Source organism: Mesoplodon mirus, assembly GCF_964341445.2.
Source record: "Mesoplodon mirus genome assembly, chromosome: 8".
Lineage (NCBI taxonomy): Eukaryota > Metazoa > Chordata > Mammalia > Artiodactyla > Ziphiidae > Mesoplodon > Mesoplodon mirus.
This window is the reverse complement of record NC_138984.1, coordinates 105,756,325-105,774,800: the sequence shown is the minus strand read 5'-3', so window position 1 is coordinate 105,774,800 and position 18,476 is coordinate 105,756,325. Positions and strand designations below refer to the sequence as shown.

The following is an 18,476-nucleotide window of genomic DNA, read 5'->3' as shown; positions in this document are numbered from 1 at the left end:
GTCCTTAACTGTAGAAATTAAGAAAAAAGGGACTTTCCCTTAGGTTGAAGTAGTTCATGTGCAGCCTCTACATAAGCACCTTAACCTCTTGAAGGAAATGTGTCCACATTCATGAGGGGCCTAAAAGGAGCAACCAACAAGAAACGAGTCATCTTTCCACTCAAAGGCCGGCTCTGAATTCCTCCCCTGGGAGTCAACATCCTGGGATTTTATGAAAGGTGTTCAGTAGAGGTAAATTCACTTGATTTTAAAAGGGAGTTCTGGGGTATCAGTCCCCCCAGTCTGTCCCTTACCGACACTGTATCAAACTCTAGGAAGTTGGGGACAGATGGTACACTTTGCAGGAGGATGGGCCACAGGCCTGCTCTAGACCTGCCATAGTCTGCTCTAGACAAGGTGAGGAAGCAGTTTAAACAACCACATTGCTGTTTGACTTCAACCAACTCTTATTTCATTCACTGTGTCATTTTTACTTAAACTGGTTTACATGTATAGACTGTTCCTAAAAGAATCCCAGGAAGAGTCCTAGAATTCCAAGAATGTAAACTTCAAGGGCTAGGCCTGCAATGGTGAACTTACCGCAAGCAATTTAACGTAAAATGGCCCCAGTCGGATGTTTCAAATTTCTGCCCAAGTTTTGCCCATACAGAAATGTGATGCTTATGTTGAAGAAGGTATTTTTCTTAATAATAACTCTGAAGAATATTGCTCCAAAACAGACCTGGAATCGTTTCAACAATGCTCCTCTAGCTTCATACATTTTATATAATGTCCAGGATGCCAGGAGTCACCCTGGATCTCAGTTCTAAATGCCCTGTTCCAAATTCAAGTCTACACTTCTGAAAACTACTTGAGACTGCTCCGTACAGCGATATTTCTCAGGAAAATCCATCAACAATTCAGGCACGGGCTTCCCTGGTGGCGCAGTGGTTGAGAGTCCACCTGCCGATGCAGGGGACACGGGTTCGTGCCCCGGTCCGGGAGGATCCCACATGCCGCGGAGCGGCTGGGCCCGTGAGCCATGGCCGCTGAGCCTGCGCGTCCGGAGCCTGTGCTCCGCAACGGGAGAGGCCACAGCAGTGAGAGGCGCGCGTACCGCAAAAAAAAAAAAAAAAAAAAAAAAATTCAGGCACATGTGTAGATAGCCCCTGAGAACAAATACAAGGATGAGGAGGGAAAGTATCAAGGAAAATAGAATATAATATCTAAATTCTGTAAATCTGTGGTTTACTCTACTAACCCGAACAGATCTATGCTGTAAAAGTAGGGAAATAATTTTTTTTCCTGAAGCTACTGACATAATAAACTAAGGTAAGTGCATCTAAACCTGCCTTTGTTTTCTATTTCACAGATCATAAATTCAGCTAAGTTAACCAAGCAAAAACAGTCCCACAGGTATTGCCTCTGACATTATTAAAATTAAGAGATGGGCTCCGATCGGGTTTACAATATTCCAAACAGCCAGCCTTCAGGAGTTCATTTGGCTAATCTGGGAATCTGGGCTGTACCACACGTACATGGAAACCTGGAACACTGGGAGTGCAGCCCACTGGTGCCCGCCTTGGGGCATCACAGGCACTTGACTCAAGTCAGGTTGAGCAACTGAATAACTGTTCAGGACACAGCAGAGGTTTTCCCTCCAATGTTTGTCATCATTAGAATCCAACCTCTGTTCGTGAAGGAATACTTTGAAGTTTTCAATTCACTGACCATGACTACAGGCATTTGGTAGGGGGATGGGGTAGACACAACAACCCAAAAAAAAAACCCTCTAGGTTTGAAAGAAAGCTTGAAGACTCAGGAACACTTCTACTCTCTCTTTGGTCCCCTCCTCCTCTAATTTTGCAGGCCATCAATCCAGAATGGGCACTAGAGCATTCTGGTGTTTGCTTTCACATTAAAATGACTGAGTAATTAATGAAAGTTGGCAACTGTTCATGCAAGAAGCAAGCCTTCTTTCCTCCTTCCCTGACTTAGTGCGGTGTTATCACATCTACTTCCTGTCGCACCCCGTCCCCACCCAGCTAGCCCTGCCTTCCCTCACTGCATCCGTGGGACCTCCCCAGGCTCTGCAGGGTGACCTCACTCTCAAAGATCCGTTTAGACTGCCCCTCTTGGCCACTGAGGACCTTGGTGGTGAAAGAGTCATCATCTAGTAAAGGCAGAAAGAACAGCTACATGGGCTTGACTCCCTTGCAAGCTATAGACAAGTCACTAGCCATCTAATAAGGGAAACTGCATTATTTCCAGGCTGGTCTGTGTTGATACCCCAGAGCAAGTCCCAGAGCAAGTCCTGCACACACACTTCCATAAGATAGCGCCTTAAGGAAAACAAACCCCTCTAAAACAAAAGCAGAGCTAACTTCCACTTTCCCTGCAACCTGTGAGCTGGATAAGGTGAGAGAAAGAAGGGTTGGTGGTCCCTCCTGGTTATCCACTCCCCTTGCAAACAATAGCCTTTGTGTTGGAGGGGCCCCCAGTGTGGGATAGCTGGAATATGGGGCCACCACCGTGTTGCAGTTAATAGCACAGTGTCACAAAGGAATTTAAGCCTGAACTTGGGAAATTCTCCTTCTAGTAGTTTATACTTTTTCCTCTTCAAACTTCCCGGCTCTGTCGCAAAAGAATAAGAAGCCTCTATCATTCCTCCTCCTCCTGCCACCCCGAGGTCATTTCACTTCCTTCCAACTGCCTCTTTGTGAAATGACCAAAGAATCCCTGATTATGGAGGAGGCAACCACCAGGCCACTAGGAGAGTTTTGGACACCAAAGGTAGAAAGGCTCTGGATCCACTTCCAAAATGACCCACCCTTTCCAGAGGGGAGTGCCTGCCCTTGAGGCTGTGTATACGCATCAAAATAAAACTGTGGCCAGAGAGCTGTCACTGTGGACACAAGCTCTTGGCCAAGCACGGTCAGGGAGGGCTAGTGTAGGGCTGGAATGAGAAAGTGAATGAGGTCAGGAGGGGGTACTGGATCTCCTGGCTGTCTCCTGCAGTGCACTGCAAGGTTCAAAGAACCCCACTGTAAATAGAAAAGGGAGGTGCGGCTGTGAGGATAGCAGTGTCTCCACCCCCCCTCTACATCCACACCATGGCAGGGGTCCTCAAGGGTGACACTCTGGACACCCCCCTTCCCCTGGTCTCACATCCCTCAAATTTGAAGTCAGAGGTCTTGACCCCAGCCAGGGGGAGCTTGCTGTCTGCAGCCCCAGCAAACAGCTCTTCCTTTCCTTAGGTAAGCCCACTGCAGGGTCTTTCCCCGACGAGGCCGTCTCACAGCCAAGTGAGCTTGTGAACACGGAGACGGCTGAGAATCCGGGACAAGGAGCTCGCTTGCTCGGGCTTTGCGGGGCCGTGTTTGCCATTTGCGGGAATAAATGAAGCATCGGTAATCTCCATAAAAGAGCTTTCACGCTTCATTCTCTGAAACTAAGTTGGGGCTTAGACGGAAAGAAAAAAGGGGACTTTTAATTTAAAGTAATGATCATCAACGCTTTGGCTCTAGAGGGTCTCTAGGGGAGGGGTCCCCTCTCCACCCCGAAGAAGCGGGAGGGAGGGCCGCTGTTCCCTCACCTCCCCAGGCGGGTCTTGACTTGCTTGGATTGGTGGGCCAAATCCAAACGCGGGCAGCTCTTCCGGGGTAACCGAGGAAGTAGGGGAGCCCAGAGAGGGAGGGATCCGGGGACCGGTTGTCCTGGAGAAAGGAAAGTGAGCACGCCCCATGGCGGTCCGGCCACGACTGGGGGCAGAGGCGTCCTCTTCTCAGGGCAAGCGGGAGTCAGCTGTGGTGGCGCCTCCCCAGAACCCCGCGCATCTCTGGTTACTTTCAGCCCGTGGCCGCTTCTATCTGGGGCCCAAGTTTGCACGTGGGGTGCACAGAACACTAGAATCTCCCCCACCTCGAATCCCCTGGTCCTGACCTGTCCGAGGGCCCCCAACGGTTCTATCCCCGAAAGAGAACTCTGTTCACTTTAGCTGAATGAAAGTAGTGTAGAGCAGGCTATATCCTTCCAACCCCCCTTCCCCTACACACTCACCCAGCACCCAGGGCCCCTCACTACCGCGCCAGTCCCCAAAGCCACAAACGCTAGACTTCGCACTCTGCACCTCCAATGAGGTCGGCCCTGTGAGGGCATTTTGGAGAACAGATAAGAAACCGAGGCCCGATGAGCATGGAACAGGGTTCGGGGCCGTCCTTGCAGGGATGGGATCTGGGTCCCCATTTCCGAAGGAGCTCTTGGTTTCCGCCGGCTGAGAACAGCGCATTTGAACCCACCCTGAAGTTGGGAGACTAGCAGTGAAGGCCAGAGCTCAATCTGCTGAGGGAGGAGGCAGGGGAAATCGAGCAAAGGATCGACGACCCCGTCCCAGCCCGGCCTCGGCCACTGTCGCGCCCGCCTTGCCGGCTGCGCCCTTCTGGAAGCTCTGCGGGGCCTGGGTGGGCACCGCCCAGAAAAGACGTAGATCGAGGGCAAGTTGACTGCGCTAGTTTTAAAGAAATTCCAAGTAGACAGTTAACCCGAGCGGGAAACTACAGCTGTGCCTAGGAAAGCGAATTGGCCAAATATCTCCAGAAAAGAAGGAAAGGGGAGGTGGGCAAAAGTCTGCGCCCTAAAGGTGGGTCTTTATTGTGGGAAGAGGCGGCAGGGGGCAGGGCTGCTGCTGCGGCTGCAACTTTTTCTCTCGCCCCCAAAAAACGATCCCGCATCGGGAATTTCGGAAGGCGCTCACCTAGTCCGGGAAAATGCAGGTGGCGGCCCTTCGCGAGCCAGGTCCGCCCCAGCCAGGCACCGAGGAGGCAGGCGCCGCAGCCCTCGGACGCCAGGGCCTCCGGGCCAGCCAGGGCCGCTCAGGGCGCCGAGCGGGCGGGCCGAGCCGGGCAGCCGAGCCAGCGAGGGTTTGGGATCCCCGCAGCGGGTGTGCGCGAGCGCGCACCTCGTCTAACCGTTCAGGACAAGTTGAAACAATACAAATAAAGTCGGGTCTCCACAGCCTTGAGGTCCACCCCTCCTCCTTCCTGGTTTGACCCCAGGCCCGGCCGCTCCGAGACACGGTTTGCGCAGCCCAGATTGAAAGCCTCTGCGCGTTACCGCCAGGGGAGGGGCGCTCCCCCAGTGGCCACGACTTGGTAGCCCCGGAGTCAAGGGGGGCCGGGGGTGACAGGGGAACACGGTGAGGGGAGGGGGGGAGCGTGGCCGCCTCCAAGGTCAGCGCTGGTCTCCACGCGCCGGCCCCGGGAGGGGAGCGGGAGGTCGAAACGCCCCGGCCTCGCTCAGAACAGCGGAGCGAGGCAGTCTGGAGAGCAAACTTGGGAGCCGGGCTGGCGACCAAAGGAGACGGAGGGCGGAGGGCCAACGGGACGCCCCCGGCACACTCTCAGCGAAGGCCGGGTCCGCGCGGCCAGAGGGGTTGGCCGCAGGAGGGCAGCCTCCGGAGCGAAAACGGAAACCCTGGAGCAGAGGGCCAGGAGGAACCCAGAGGCCGGGAAGCCCATAGGAAATGACCGAAAGGAAAGCGAACCCGGCCTAGACACAAATCGAAACTGTACAAAGACAGTCGCTTGAGAGAACCCGGGCGGGCAATCTGGGAGCGTCGGAGGCTGCGGCCGGAGCGCGGGTCCCTGTCCATGGCCAGGAGCCCGGCGCGAGTAAGCTGCCGGGGCGGCCTTCCCCTCGGCGTGGCCAACGAGCCGGTGGGCAGGACCCGTGCCCCGCGCCTGAACAGCAGAATTGGGGTTTCGCGGTTTCTAGAGGGAGGGCGAGCCCCAGATGCGCCCCGATCTCCAGCCCGACTCGACTGGCCGGGGCAGTCCGGGCCTACAGCCGTCGCTGCGCTGACCGGAAGTGCATCTGCGAAGCGCCCTCCGCGGACCGCGCTGGGCCCAGGCAGTTGCAGCCCGGCTGGAGTAAGACCAAAGGACGAGACGCCCGGGGAGGGCTGCGTCAGCTGGCCCAGGCTGGGCTCAGGGGGGAGAGGAGGGCGTGAGGGTGGGCACTGCTGATGGTGGGTGGAGGGGGTCATCCTAATGGGGAGAAGATGGGAACCTCCTAGGAGCCTAACTTGAGACCCAGCCGGCTGGCGTGGGGTTTGAGAGCAGGAATTCGGACCTGAGTTACTAGCTTGAGGGAGGAGGGGAGGGGGAGGGGGAGGGCTGAGGGCTAGTCCTACGTAAGATTCCAGAAGAGAGAGAATAGTCCTTAACCCAAATCCATGCCTCTCCCTACCTTGTGCCGAAGTTTCCTTACTGCGGAAACTTGATAGTGCGCCGTGGGAATCGTCCTGGAATTTTATGACATATAATTACAGCGTAAGCTTTAATGTGGTTTGGCGTGACCCTGGACCTCATTTTTCTTATCTGTAAAATGGGGATGATACTATCCGCCTCAAAGAAGTGTGTGAGGTGGAATAAAGTAAATTGTGTCACATGGCTACTAGCAATGTGCGACGTTGGCTCTCAGTAAATAGCGCTTATGTTATTATTATTTTTAAATTTCTGGGAGTGTCATCTTCTGAATTGCCTCTACCCTAACAAATGGACAAGTCCTGCACGTGGAAGTGGCAGGGGGAGGAGGGTGTTGGGCAGGGAGGGACCTGCTGAGGTGCCTGCTGGCACTTGCTTTAGTTTTCTTCAGTATCTATATTATATTCAGCTCGGATGATATTGGGACTCTTAACGGGCCGCCTCACCCCAGCCCCATGCAGACGCGGAGCAGCAGCAGAACTTTATCGGTCAAGTTCCCCACTGTGTTGGCTTCATCGGATGGCACAACTGTAGGCCTTTTTGCCAGAATTGGTTGGCCTCTGTCAGGGCCCTAGACCACTCTCGCAGTGGTCATTGACGAATTTTAAATACCACTGGGTCCCTCTCTTCTTTGGGTTCCTTCCATCTTACCCACAGGGGTCTCCTCCCCTCTGCGCTGTAATTGCTGTTCCTGGGGTGCCAGCAGTCCAAGTCTTCCGGCAACCACGGGAGGGGCTGAGCACAGCCGGGATGGCGCTTCCCACCACCCTTGTGCTTGCGGCAGTGGGGCCTCGGAGGAATCTTCTAGTGGCTGTTAATCCCTAAAAGGTTGCTGGCGTTTGTACCCCATCCCCTGGCAGAGTTGAGGAGGGGGGAGGCTTGTGCTCACTGCTTCCCCCCTGCACAGCGCTCCTCCCCTCATCCCATTCCCCTGTAGCCAAAACCTGAGTCTGGAGCGGTGGATCTGAACCCTCTCTTCAGAATAAGATGTGTGCGTCTGAGCACCCACAGTGAATCTCTGCTTTTCTGCGGACCCAGAGTCTTCTATTATTGCAACCTGCAATCTTCCCAAATGTCCTCACAGCAACCCACACCATAGATCGGAATTCCAGACTGGAGGGACCCACTCCACCTCCAGAGTGGGTATCTCTGGGAGAGGCTGCGTTCAGAAGCAAGCTCAAGGAGCAAATTGTAATAGCCCAGGACTTGCCCAGATCTCTGAGAAATCAGTTTCGGAAGTCTGGCCTCTCCTTCTCTGGACCTGCTCCACCCCCAGGAGGTACACCTGGGAAGTTGCAGGTGTAGGCGGGAGGGAGGGAGAGATGGAGTCAGGTGTAGCAGCGTATGTGTGTCTGAGCCCAGAGTCAGCCAGCCACAGCTATCTCTGGGGAGAGGAAAGGGCTGCCTTGACCCGTCTTTCCACCCGCATACAATCAATCCACCCACTTCAGCCCCAGATCTCCCTGGTGGCCTCCACGGAAAGGAGGGGGCAAGCAGGTATGTCCCCAGCCCTGGGAACGATGTCCCTGCACTGGCTAGGAGCAAAGCCCACCAGCTGGGGCATGCAGGTGTATATTGGACACCAGCAGGTGTATTCCTAGACCATGTATAAATATGTGCCAGAAACTTCTACCCGGGCAATGGCCATGTGCTTGCTAGGAACCCACCTCTGTACATCAGCTCTAGGTATCAGCCCATGGATACTTGTTTGTATATGTGTACATATTTTACATATGTGTACGTGTATACACACGAGTGAGTGCATTTCTGTGCACCTGGATGGGTGGAAGTGTGTGCACGTATTTTGTGTGGCTGCGTGTGCATTGGTACTACCGCTCAGTGACACACTGAGGCTCTTACTGGACTCAGAGGAGATGTGAGGATTTTGCCTCTCACTTCCTGTAGGCTCTCACACCCTGAAAGGCACTTTCCCTCCCAGATCCTACCCTTCCACTCTCTCCCATCCCCCCGCCCCCCACCTGCACCCTAGTTAAATGAGACCTTTTATTCAAGAATCCCTGCAGGACCCCTCCAACAATGGAACTGCATTAGGTGACTGGCCTAAGTCATTTGGGGAGGAGTGGGGGGCCGGTAGAGTCCCCAACCCTGCCCCTTTCCACAGGTTTCCACAGCCCTTTCACCTGGGTTCAAAGCAAGAGACAGCAGAAGTCCCAGGCGGGGGTGATGAGGGATGGAGCAGTACTTTGCCACCTCCCTCCAGACGGAGTGAACAGGATTTCCAATGTAACCCATGGTGACATCCAGATTAAACGGGCCCCAGGCTGTGAGGCAAAGCTAGGAGAGGGCTGCTTCAGGGGGTGCTTATATTGCCAGAGGAATGGCTTTCAAGAAGAGGAAAAGCAAGGACACCTTTGGAGGAACTGATGCCCCACCCCCCAGAGAAGCCACGGCAGACACCTTCACGGGGCAAGGAGTCTGGGGAGGGCCTCCCTGACCCTGGCCTTGGCCTCGGCCTCTGAGAGTCAGCCAGGTTCACCCCTACCCCTGCAGTTAGGCCCTTTTACTGAGGGCATTGGGGCACAGTGGCTTCCCTGGTGATATCATCTCTGGAAGCCCCGTCACAGGTGACAGGGCTGTGAGGGACAGGTAGGGGGTAAGCTAGCAGGCGACTCTTTCTCTGTACCCTGGGCTGCCTGGCCTAGAGGGCCAGAGAACTGGGCATATATACACACACCCACAAACACCAAACAATCACTATCGGCACCGCCACACTCAAAACACACACTTCCACATCCCAAGCGCAAATAAATGTACTCAATACCACCCCTATGTGAATGGCCACACACAACATGACACACAAACGCACAAGCTAACACAGACCTACGACGCAGCCCCACACACCCAAACACCCCTTCTTTAGTCCACCCCCATCCACTCATCCTCCTCTCGACCCTACCAAAGGAAAGGGAGTTTCCAGGAAGAAAACAGAGACCTTTGCCCTCAGAAAGAGCCAGGGATCAATACTGTTTAGACTTGGCTAGTGTGTATTTCCTCCTGGGCTGAGGAAGATTTAAGTTTATGGTTCAATCCAATCTTAAAAAAAAAAAAGGTAGAAAATGAGGAAGTTGGGATAGCACACGCCAGTATTTATCTTGATGCAGCCCCAGACTTTAATACACCGGCAGCTGGCTAAGCCAGCCCCATAAATCAGAGAAATCGATGCCTGTTTATGTTTATTATTACTTTCTTTTTTTAGCAGGGGTGCACGAAGAGAGATATGACCAGAGTCCTCCTTCCCTCGTCTCCGCCCCAATCAGGAGGATTTTCCAGTGGGGAAAGGGAAGAGTGAGAGAAGATAGGAAAGTCATTCTGGACGACGACTTCAGGGCCTTGCTCAGATTCCTGAGAAAAAGGCAGTTGTAATGAGCAGATGTGACAAAGAGGAAGACACAGAGGCACAGAGGAGGCATGGACCAAATGTTTAAGTTCTCAGAGCTTCAGTTTCCTCCTCTGAAAAATGAAGAAAACTCTATTTACCCATAGAGATTGGAAGATAAAAGGAGATAATGGGCCAGAAATCAAATTACATAATAATGACACATCTATACCCTTTACTAATATAATTGTGGGGAGAGGTGACCACCTCCTCCCTCTTCCCCAGGGTGAAGAGGGAGAACTCTTGGCTTTGATCTCTTGCTAGAGATAAAGAGGAGCCTCAAGGAACAGGATGCTTCTTGGAGTTGCTGCTCAAGTTGGCCCCTGCGCCAGGCTCTGGGTCTAGTGATCTTGAGGGGCGTAGGTACCCTAAGGGGCCACATTGAGGAGGGGAGAAGAAAGGGCAGCCCAGTTTCCAGGCATTCAGAACAGTCAGCTTCTCTGTAGAACTGGGCACTCCCAACATCGTATCTGGATGTGGCCGGGAAACTTCTTGATATTCTGAGCTGTCTGGATTCGGGAAGGGGTACCCTGGGCCTCAGGTCTCAGACCCCCTAACCCAAAACCCTGGAGAGCTTGGAGATTCCAGGCTCCTCCCCGGCATCCTCCTCCCCGAGAAAAGCAAAGGATGTACTTCCAGCCACTAGAAAACAACTCACCTGGGACATCCCCAGGGAAGGGCCCACCTCACTGCTTCCAACTCTTCACTCAAGGATTGGGTGAGCACCTATTATGTGCAGAGGTTACTCCACACACCCCAGAAAGGTGTGAAAGGAATAGAAGAAAGAGATTTACTGCAGTAAAGTTGGGAACCCATGGCAAGGTCAAATATGCTCTCCAACTTCAGGTCCCTGACCCCCAACCCCCCAAGGCCTTAAGCAGGGACTTCAACGGTCCTTTGGCTTCCTAGACCTGGCACCTAGCACTGTCACTTCCCCCAGACATAGGCCCAAATCAGGGGGAATTTTTCAAGAAAAAAGGCAGACTGACTGCTCATTCCCACTTCTCACAAAATCAATCCAACAAACAGGAAAGAAACCCAAGGGAAGAGCACAGAAGCAGAGTTCCCATGTGTGCACAAACACACCTGCAAACACAAATAAGCACATGCACACACACTGTGGACTCACAAACATCCAAGTGTGCATCTAATTACAGAGACGTGAACACCCAGTCGCATAATGCTCACACATGCAGGAATACACAAAACCCCGTGGGGTACTCAGATGCACCAATATCTATCTACACGTGATCACATATACACATGAGGTTTTCGGGACACCTACGTATCTGGCCACACGAGTACAGGTACATACATACATACTACAGAAGACAGGGGAAAGCGGAGAGAACAGAATTTACCATTCAAAAAAGATCCTGGACCAAAGGGAGATAAGAAGGGACCTCCCCTTCCTCCCCCTACTGCCTGAATGGCGGGGTCCAGTGGCTACCCAAGAAGGCTAGGCACAAGGGTCTGGGGCAAGTGTCCAGACATTTCCCTCTATGAAGTCCGGGGCCCTGGGGGTCCGGGGGGCGTGTGTCTGCGCCCCTCTTGGTCAGAAAGCAAGCCAGGCTTTGTTGGGATTGTGAAAGGGACCCTGCTTAGGCTTTGAGTTAGGGGCGAGTCAGGCCTGTGCCCACGTCGGAGGTCGCGGCGCAGAGCGATCCCGGCAGCTGACCGAGGGGATGCCGCTCTGCATAGCTTCCCAGCATCCGGGCCTCCTCTCCCGGTTTTACGGAGCCAGGAGCTCCGAGCCCCGCGAGGCTCGTGTGCCGCCCTCGACCAGCCGTTTCGTCAACGAAATCACTTCTCCAAACGAAGAGCGGGAAGTCCAGGCAGCCCCGAGGCGCCCCTCGCTCAGGAGGGGAGGCAGCCCCTCACCGCTGCCCCACCCTGGGAAGGCCTTCTGCTTCTAGAGGAGAAAACCTCCAGCAAAACTCGCATCAGAAAAAAAAAAAAGAGACAGAGAAAGAAAAGAAGCAAGCTGGAGCGAGAAGCAGGTTGAACCAGAGCAGGCTGCAGCCGGGCTGGTCCTGGATCTGCGCGGGAAGCAGCCCAAGAGCCCGGCAGTGTGTCCGAAGTCAGGACTGGGGGTTTCCGGCCTTTGGGATCCTTTGAAGGCGATCGGAGACCAAGAGTGTCCCTCCAGGCCCTCCAAACCCGGGCCATCCCCGGGTCTGGGCCGCCCCAATCACCGCGCCCCCCTGGCGCCCCGTATTCGTTGTGTGGTGATGGATCTTAAGGCCCGGCCGAGCCGCCGGGGCTCCCAGCCCGGTGAGCGCGCTGTGCGCCGGGCCGCCGTGTGCCTGCGCCCTCGCCCTTCCCCAGCCCGCAAAGAGGAGGGCCGCCAGCCGCTCATGAGCACAGTGTACACTTTATTTCAGACTACAGGTTTCTGAACATAATAAAATCTTTGGCTTGTAGCGGCGGTTCAGTCTCGCAGTCTGTGGGGTCGTATTTCTCAACAAGTCTCCGGAAAACGAAAGGGGTGGGGGGCAGGACAGACAGACCGACAGAGGGGGCCGGGAGAAGGGCAGACACGCGAGGAAGCACACTCTCACGCACACAAAGAAAAGTCCCAGAGAAACGAGGGCCAGCGATACGGGGCGGGAGGCACCGGAGAAGCAGTAACATTCAAAAGAAAACGAAACTGGGCCGGGGGCAGCGAGGCGGAGGCGGGGGATAAAATAATTATAATAATTATAATAATTATAACAATAATAATAAAGGAGATTAATAAAAAGTCCAGCAAATAGAGATCGCTACACATAATTCTTTTCCTTACCTGAAATTAAATATATACAAGGTCGTAAGCGGTTTGGCTAGATAGAGCTTTAAGGAGTTCGCAGTTTCGTCCCTTATACTGTGAAGAGAGAACTGATCTGATTTTTCGATAGCACCTGTCCGAGTCTTTCTCCCTTTGGAAAAATGTCTCGTTCCAACGCGACTCTCCGTCCTGGGGACCCCTTTCTCTCTCTTTTCCCTGTTGTTCCCTTCCTCCTCCTTTGCGCTGATTATTTCTCCCCGGGCGTGGGGCCGGCAAGGCGGCGGTGGCGGTACCAGGAGGGGGCGCGGGCGCGGCGGCCGGACCGCGCGGCCCCTGCCGGCGGCGGCTACTCGCTCTCGTCTTTGTCCTGGACCGTAGTGGTTGAGTGGTTGTAGAGTCCCTGCGCCATGAGGTGCAGCGCCAGGCCGTTCTTGATGCCCGTGGCTTTCTTGATCTTGGCGCGCTTGTTCTGGAACCAGATCTTGATCTGGGACTCGTTGAGGCTGAGCTCCTGGGCCAGGGTCTGCCGCCGCTGCTCGGTGATGTAGCGGTTCGCCTGGAACTCCGCCTTGAGTCTCTGCAGCTGCTCGGCCGTGAACGCCGTCCGCGGCCGCTTGTCTTCCTTCTCGTTTTTCTTCTTCTTTAGCTTTCTGGTGCGCGGACCTGCAGCGGCGGAGAGGGCCGGGTGGGAGGTGGGGAAGGAGGGCAGAGGGGAGGGGGGAGAGGGCAGAGGAAGCCGTGAGAATTGCGGAGCCGAGCGGAGATCGCGCCCCGCGCATCCTGGGCGCTAGCCGAGGCCCCGCTGCCGCCGCCCCCCACCTATCCCCCTCGCCCGCTAGCCCCTATATCAATCGGCTGGCTGCTGGGGTCGCTGGGTTCCCCTCTGGGATGCCCGAAGGGTCACGGAAGCAAGTTGGCCGAAGTTGTGTGTGCACCCACACCCCAGGTCAGCACAGGAGAGCCGTGGGATAGGCTTAAATCACAGAGTCCAAGATGGAGAGGTATTTGGAGCTCCATCCAGCCCAACCCAGAGTTGGAGATCAGGGGCCTGCTGTCTTCACAGTCCCGGAATAAAAAGAGGCTCAACACTGGAGTAGTAAAGGCACTAGGACAGGATTGCCCTGGGGAAATCGCCAGCCTGAAAGCCAATCCTCTCCCCCTCCTCCAGAAGCGCACCTATACCCACACACCTACAACAAGACCCCATCTGCTTGTAGCTATTGACTCCAGAAAACAAGGGGATAGGGAGGGCGCTGTGAGAGACCTGTCTCGCTCCAAAGTATTCAGCATCTGCTCTCTCGACCTGTTCTTCTGTCCCTGTGGCTTAAAATGAAGCCCTTTATAGGGTCCCAGGAAGATGCTGACCACCCGTTTCCCTGAAAAGGGAGAAAAGGCCTTCACCCGGTTGTATGCCTTACCCACATGCCCTGGCCCCTGAGTTCTCTGTTTTGTCCCTTGGATGGTGCCAGTAAGAAAGAGAGGGCCCTCCCCATTCCTGCACCCAGCAAGCAGCACAGGCACGTCTCCCTCATCTCTCTTTTGGACACAGAAGCTGCAATTTCAGGATTGAAGACTGAATAACAAAAGCAAGCCAGAGCTGCTTTCCCTGCACGCCTATTTGCAAGGTTCTTTATCCACGAGCAAAACGGGCAGAGAGACACAGAGAGTGGGACAATCCCAACAAAAATCTGTGCTTTGCCTCTAAGATGGGTATAGGAAGAGGCCACAGGAAACCTTCCTGGGAAAGTGAAGTGCCCTCAGAACCTAGTCTGCGAAGAGGGCTGCTATGGAGCCCAGCCCTGAAGAGAAAAGGGAAAAGAGAGGAGGCTGACTCTAAAGCCTGCATCTCTGCCCATCAGCCTGCACACCCAAGTCTCCTGGAGTTTCCTTGCTGGGCCCTGTCATGGTTATGGGAGCTTCCTGAGTCAAGTGAAGTCCCTGTCAGGGCTGTTAACCTATAAAACTGTCTGGAAGGAGGGTCTTCCCCGGCATCTCCAAACCTAGCAACAGAGGAGCAAACTGGGCAGCTGGCTTCTGGGGTCACCAGCTGTCCTGTGACAAAAGAGTCCAGGCCTGGCCGCCCCGCAAGTCTGGGCTGGGGTTCGTCTCCCTGAACTGCCCATGCAGGGGAAGGAGTCAGCACCCTGCCTCCCAGGCTCGTAAGAAGAAAAGCAACCAAGAACAAAGACAAGGCCCACTCCTGAGCCCGGTGCAGACGGCATTGGAGGCGGGGTGGGACGGGAGGAAGGCCTTGGTTTAGTGTAGTCATTAGCCTAGCGAGCAGAGATGGCCCCGGAAACGTGTACATCCTCAGAAAGACCCTGCTGCGCATTGTGCGTCCCGGACGTGGTTAGAGTGTTGTTGTCGTTGTTGTGTGAATGTGTGTGTGTGTGTGTGTGTGTGTGTGTGTGAGCGCACGCGCGCGTGCAGAGGGAGGAACACTTGTAATAAAATCGTAGCCTCCTGGCCAGCCCGAGCCTCACGGCCTGACAGCTCAATCACTCTATCCATCAGGCGAGTCAATCAAAGCAGCTTTTCGGAGGTTCAGGGAGCCCGTGTCAATAACGGGGCTCGAGATGGCGGGGGCTGATAGCGCGCATCGATCCGCGCCCAGCCGGCAGCGGTGGGGAGGCGGAGACCAGCCAGAGTAGAGCGGCGCACCGCTCCGCCGTGCCCGGCCTCCTGCCAGACCCAGGTGGCCGGAACCCCAATCGGAGGCCAAGAACCCCTGCCGCCCTCCTCGTGGCGCCCACCGGTCTCCCGGGAGCTGCAGTCCGGGGAGGCGGGCAGGCCTCAGCCTCCTCTCCCGGGGCCTAGCGGCTGTCCCACAGTAGGTCTCAGCTTGGGGTTCTCGAAGCGCAAGGAGTATGTGGGTAAAGGGCCGAAGGAAAATCGAGAAAAACGGGCCTATGGCTGACAGAAATCTGCTCTCTGGCAGACGTGCAAAAAGAAGGAGTGAAAGAAGAAAGGGGCAGGGCCGGGAGGATGTGCGAGGCGCGCTTCGCAGAAGCTGGGGCGGAGGGGTCTCTCATGCCCTCGGCCCAGCTTTCTGACCTGAGCCTGACCTGTCTTCTCTCCCACTGTCTGTCTGTCAGCTCTAGGAAACCAGGGGCCAGGGGCTCTCGGCACCCACCGTTTCGGCAACCGCCCTTCCCTGAATTCCACCCACCCGGGTCACACTCTCTTGACTACCCGGCCTGGGGAAGAGGGACAGCGATCTGACGCGTTTCTCTCTCTCCCTGTGTCTCCTTAAATCTATCTCTATGCAAGTAAGCTCTCCGCAGAAAATATCGACATGGTGTTTGTGTCTGTAAGAACACAGAGTGAAGATGATTACTCTAATCACAGCTTTGCTCGATTTCGGCCTCCGCAGGACGAGGCTGGCGGGATTTCAGACCCAGATTTCTAGGCCCACCTTCTCGCTGATTCTAAAACCCCCTTTCCCTGGACGGAAAAGCAATGACTGCCTGTGTCTTTCCTAAGAATAATAAAGGTAAAACACAAAGAAGGCCGGAAGGGCTCGGAGTTCAAAACCGAAGGATCGAGCTTCCCGCTCCCGGGAGGTGGCCGCAGAATCCAGGAGCGCAAAACTGGGTGCAAAGCTCGACTGTGACTGGGACCGAGGTCAAGGAGGAGGAAGCAGGCGTGAGAGAAGAGAACGCCCGAGATCTGGCATGCTCTCCCCAACCCGGAGGCTAAGAGTTCTAGGGGCGGCGTCCGCGGAGCCGAAAGGCGCGCAGCCTGGGGCTGGGTACTCACCGGAGGACGGGCGATCCGAGTAGCGCGTGCAGTAGACCCAGGCGGGCCACACGAGGGGCTGCTGCGAGTCAGTTTTGACTACGGGCCCGCCGTTGGCTGAGCCCATTAGCAGGATGGCCGGGTTGCTGTGCTCCGGGTACTTAGCACCCTGTGCTCCCGGGCTCCCCACGCCGCCTCCACTGCCACCGCCGCTGTCCGAAGGTTTGGCCGCTGCTGCTGCCGCTGCCGCTGCCACGGCCGCCGCAGCCGCCGCCGCCGCCGCCGCCGCCGGGTTCCCAGCTTTGGACGCACCCGCTCCGCCGGCGGTGGCTGGCGGGGAACCGTCGGGTGGGCCACAGTTCGCGTCCGGGGCGCACAGGAGTGAGGCGGCGCCTGGCGCCCTCGTGCCCAGCGGGTGGACAGGGTCTCTACCTGCGCCGGTCTGGCCTCTGTCACGGTCGACCCGACCTCCTCCTGCGCCTCCTCCGGCCGCCGCCGCCGCCGCCACCAGGAGCTGCGGCGGCGGCTGCTCCTTTTTGCAGCCGAAGTCCGGCCTCAGGATGTTGTCGATGAAAAAGTTGGTGGTGCGGTGCAGCTGGGCCGCGGGCTGCGGCTGGTGAGCAGGCGCCGCGAGATGCTGCTGCTGCGGCGGCGGCGGCGGCGGCGGGGGCGGGGGGTGCGGGGGGAGATGCGGGTGGTGGGCCAGGGGCGGCAGGCAGGGCGCCGCGGGCGGCGAGGGGGGCGCGGGCTGCGGAGACACCGGCACGCTGTCTCCATCGCTGCCGCTGCTGCCGCTGGCGCCGGGGCTGAGGCTCAGGCTGAGGCTGCCGGGGGCCGCCGCCGCCGCCACTGCCGCCGCCGCGCCGAGGCCCGAGTCGCGCTGACTTTTAGGTTCCGGCTGCTGTTCTTCCATGCTCGGCCGCCCCGCCGCCTCGGCCGCCGCGCCGGCCCCCGCCCCCCCCGCCTCGCTCCCCACCCCACTTTGCCAGCGGCCCGTGGGGGTGCGCGGAGGAAGGAGGCCGGCGAAGCCCCAGCGAAGGCACGGGGCGGGTGCAGAAAGAAAAGCCCAGGCGCCTGGCCTGGATCGCTTGCTCTTATCGAGCAGATCTCGCTGTCTCTCCCTCTAATTTGTAGACATCCAGATATGGAGACACTTGGCTATTTCTTTTTTCTTTCTGCAACCAGATTCAATGATTTGTTTTAAATGGGGAGTAAGCCACTGCCAAAAAGAGAGGGGAAAAAAAGGAAAGGAAAAAGAAAGCAATAAAAAAGAAGAAAATCTCCAAGATTTTTTTTCTTAAAGATAAAAAATAGTCTTTAAAGTCTAGCCATCTTCCTAGGCAGTACTGAGGGGTTTGACTTCCCCGAGTGTCACGCTCAGCTGTGCCCAGAGCGCGAGGCTGGCAGCGCCTTTAATCGCCTTTGCTTTTTTTGCAGGGAGAGCGCGTCTCCGCCAGCGCCGGGGCTGCCTTTTTTTTTTTTTTTTTTTTTTCAAATCTCTGACAGCTCGGATCTTTGCTCAAACTCTCTCGCTTAAAAAAAAATCACCCAGGCACACTTTTTGCCTTCAAACCGGAAGCACGTGAGTCAGGGCCGCACGTGTGCGGGGCCAATGGCGAGCCAGGACTCGCGCTGACACCCGGGCCTCGGCCCAATAGGCGCGCGCGGGACTTTGCGGATAAATAATCCGGGGGCGGCGGCCGCTGGTGGACAGGGGGTGCCGCGGCGCGGGCCCCGCGTGTCCGGCCCGCCCTCCCCAACCCGCACCCGAGCCCCTCCCCCTCTTTCAGGCCAGGACCGAGGAACGGGCAAAATAGACCGCGGAGGGTTGGATTTCGGGGTGTAGGCAAATAGGGAAGCAACTCCATAAACAACTTGTTGGAGAAATGCAGGGTTACGGTTGCGTGCGCGCCGGGCGCAGGGTCAGGAGGCAGGGGAATCGGCTCTTTTGGCAACCCCCATGCTTAAGAAGCAGCCTTTTATTTTATTGCTCTGGCTTTTTCTTGCTGTTATTAAGGGTGAAAGGTTGCTGTCTCTGTCGGGGTGTGCCTGTATGCTGTATGTTTGTGTGTGTGTGTGTAGTGGACGGGGGAGGGGGGAGACGAGGAGGGTCGGAGATGTGAAACAGACCTAGATTTGGTTACTTTCAGAGGAGCAGTTTATTTTTAACAAATAGCAAACCCCGAGGCCAGCTGCGCCTAGCTAGCACCGTCTGTTTGAAGGTCTGTAGTGTATGCTGGCCGGCTGCACTGCGTGTCCTTCCCGGGATATCCGTACCCATGCCTTTCCCTGGTGGGACCTTCCACAACCCCCAAGAGCTGTCCTGCCGCCG

The 18,476-nt window shown here is 56.0% G+C and overlaps 1 protein-coding gene across 1 annotated transcript; it reads right to left on the bottom strand.

Annotated features, from left to right (window-relative positions):
* Positions 1 to 11,997: 11,997 nt before the first annotated feature.
* On the bottom strand, positions 11,998 to 17,936 carry EN1 (engrailed homeobox 1). Its single transcript, XM_082631494.1, has 2 exons — positions 16,166 to 17,936; positions 11,998 to 13,069 (listed from the first exon to the last, which is right to left on the bottom strand). The coding sequence occupies exons 1-2, from the start codon at positions 17,055 to 17,057 to the stop codon at positions 12,753 to 12,755; spliced, it is 1,209 nt and encodes a 402-aa protein (XP_082487620.1). The 5' UTR covers positions 17,058 to 17,936; the 3' UTR covers positions 11,998 to 12,752.
* Between the last annotated feature and the right edge of the window lie 540 nt (positions 17,937 to 18,476).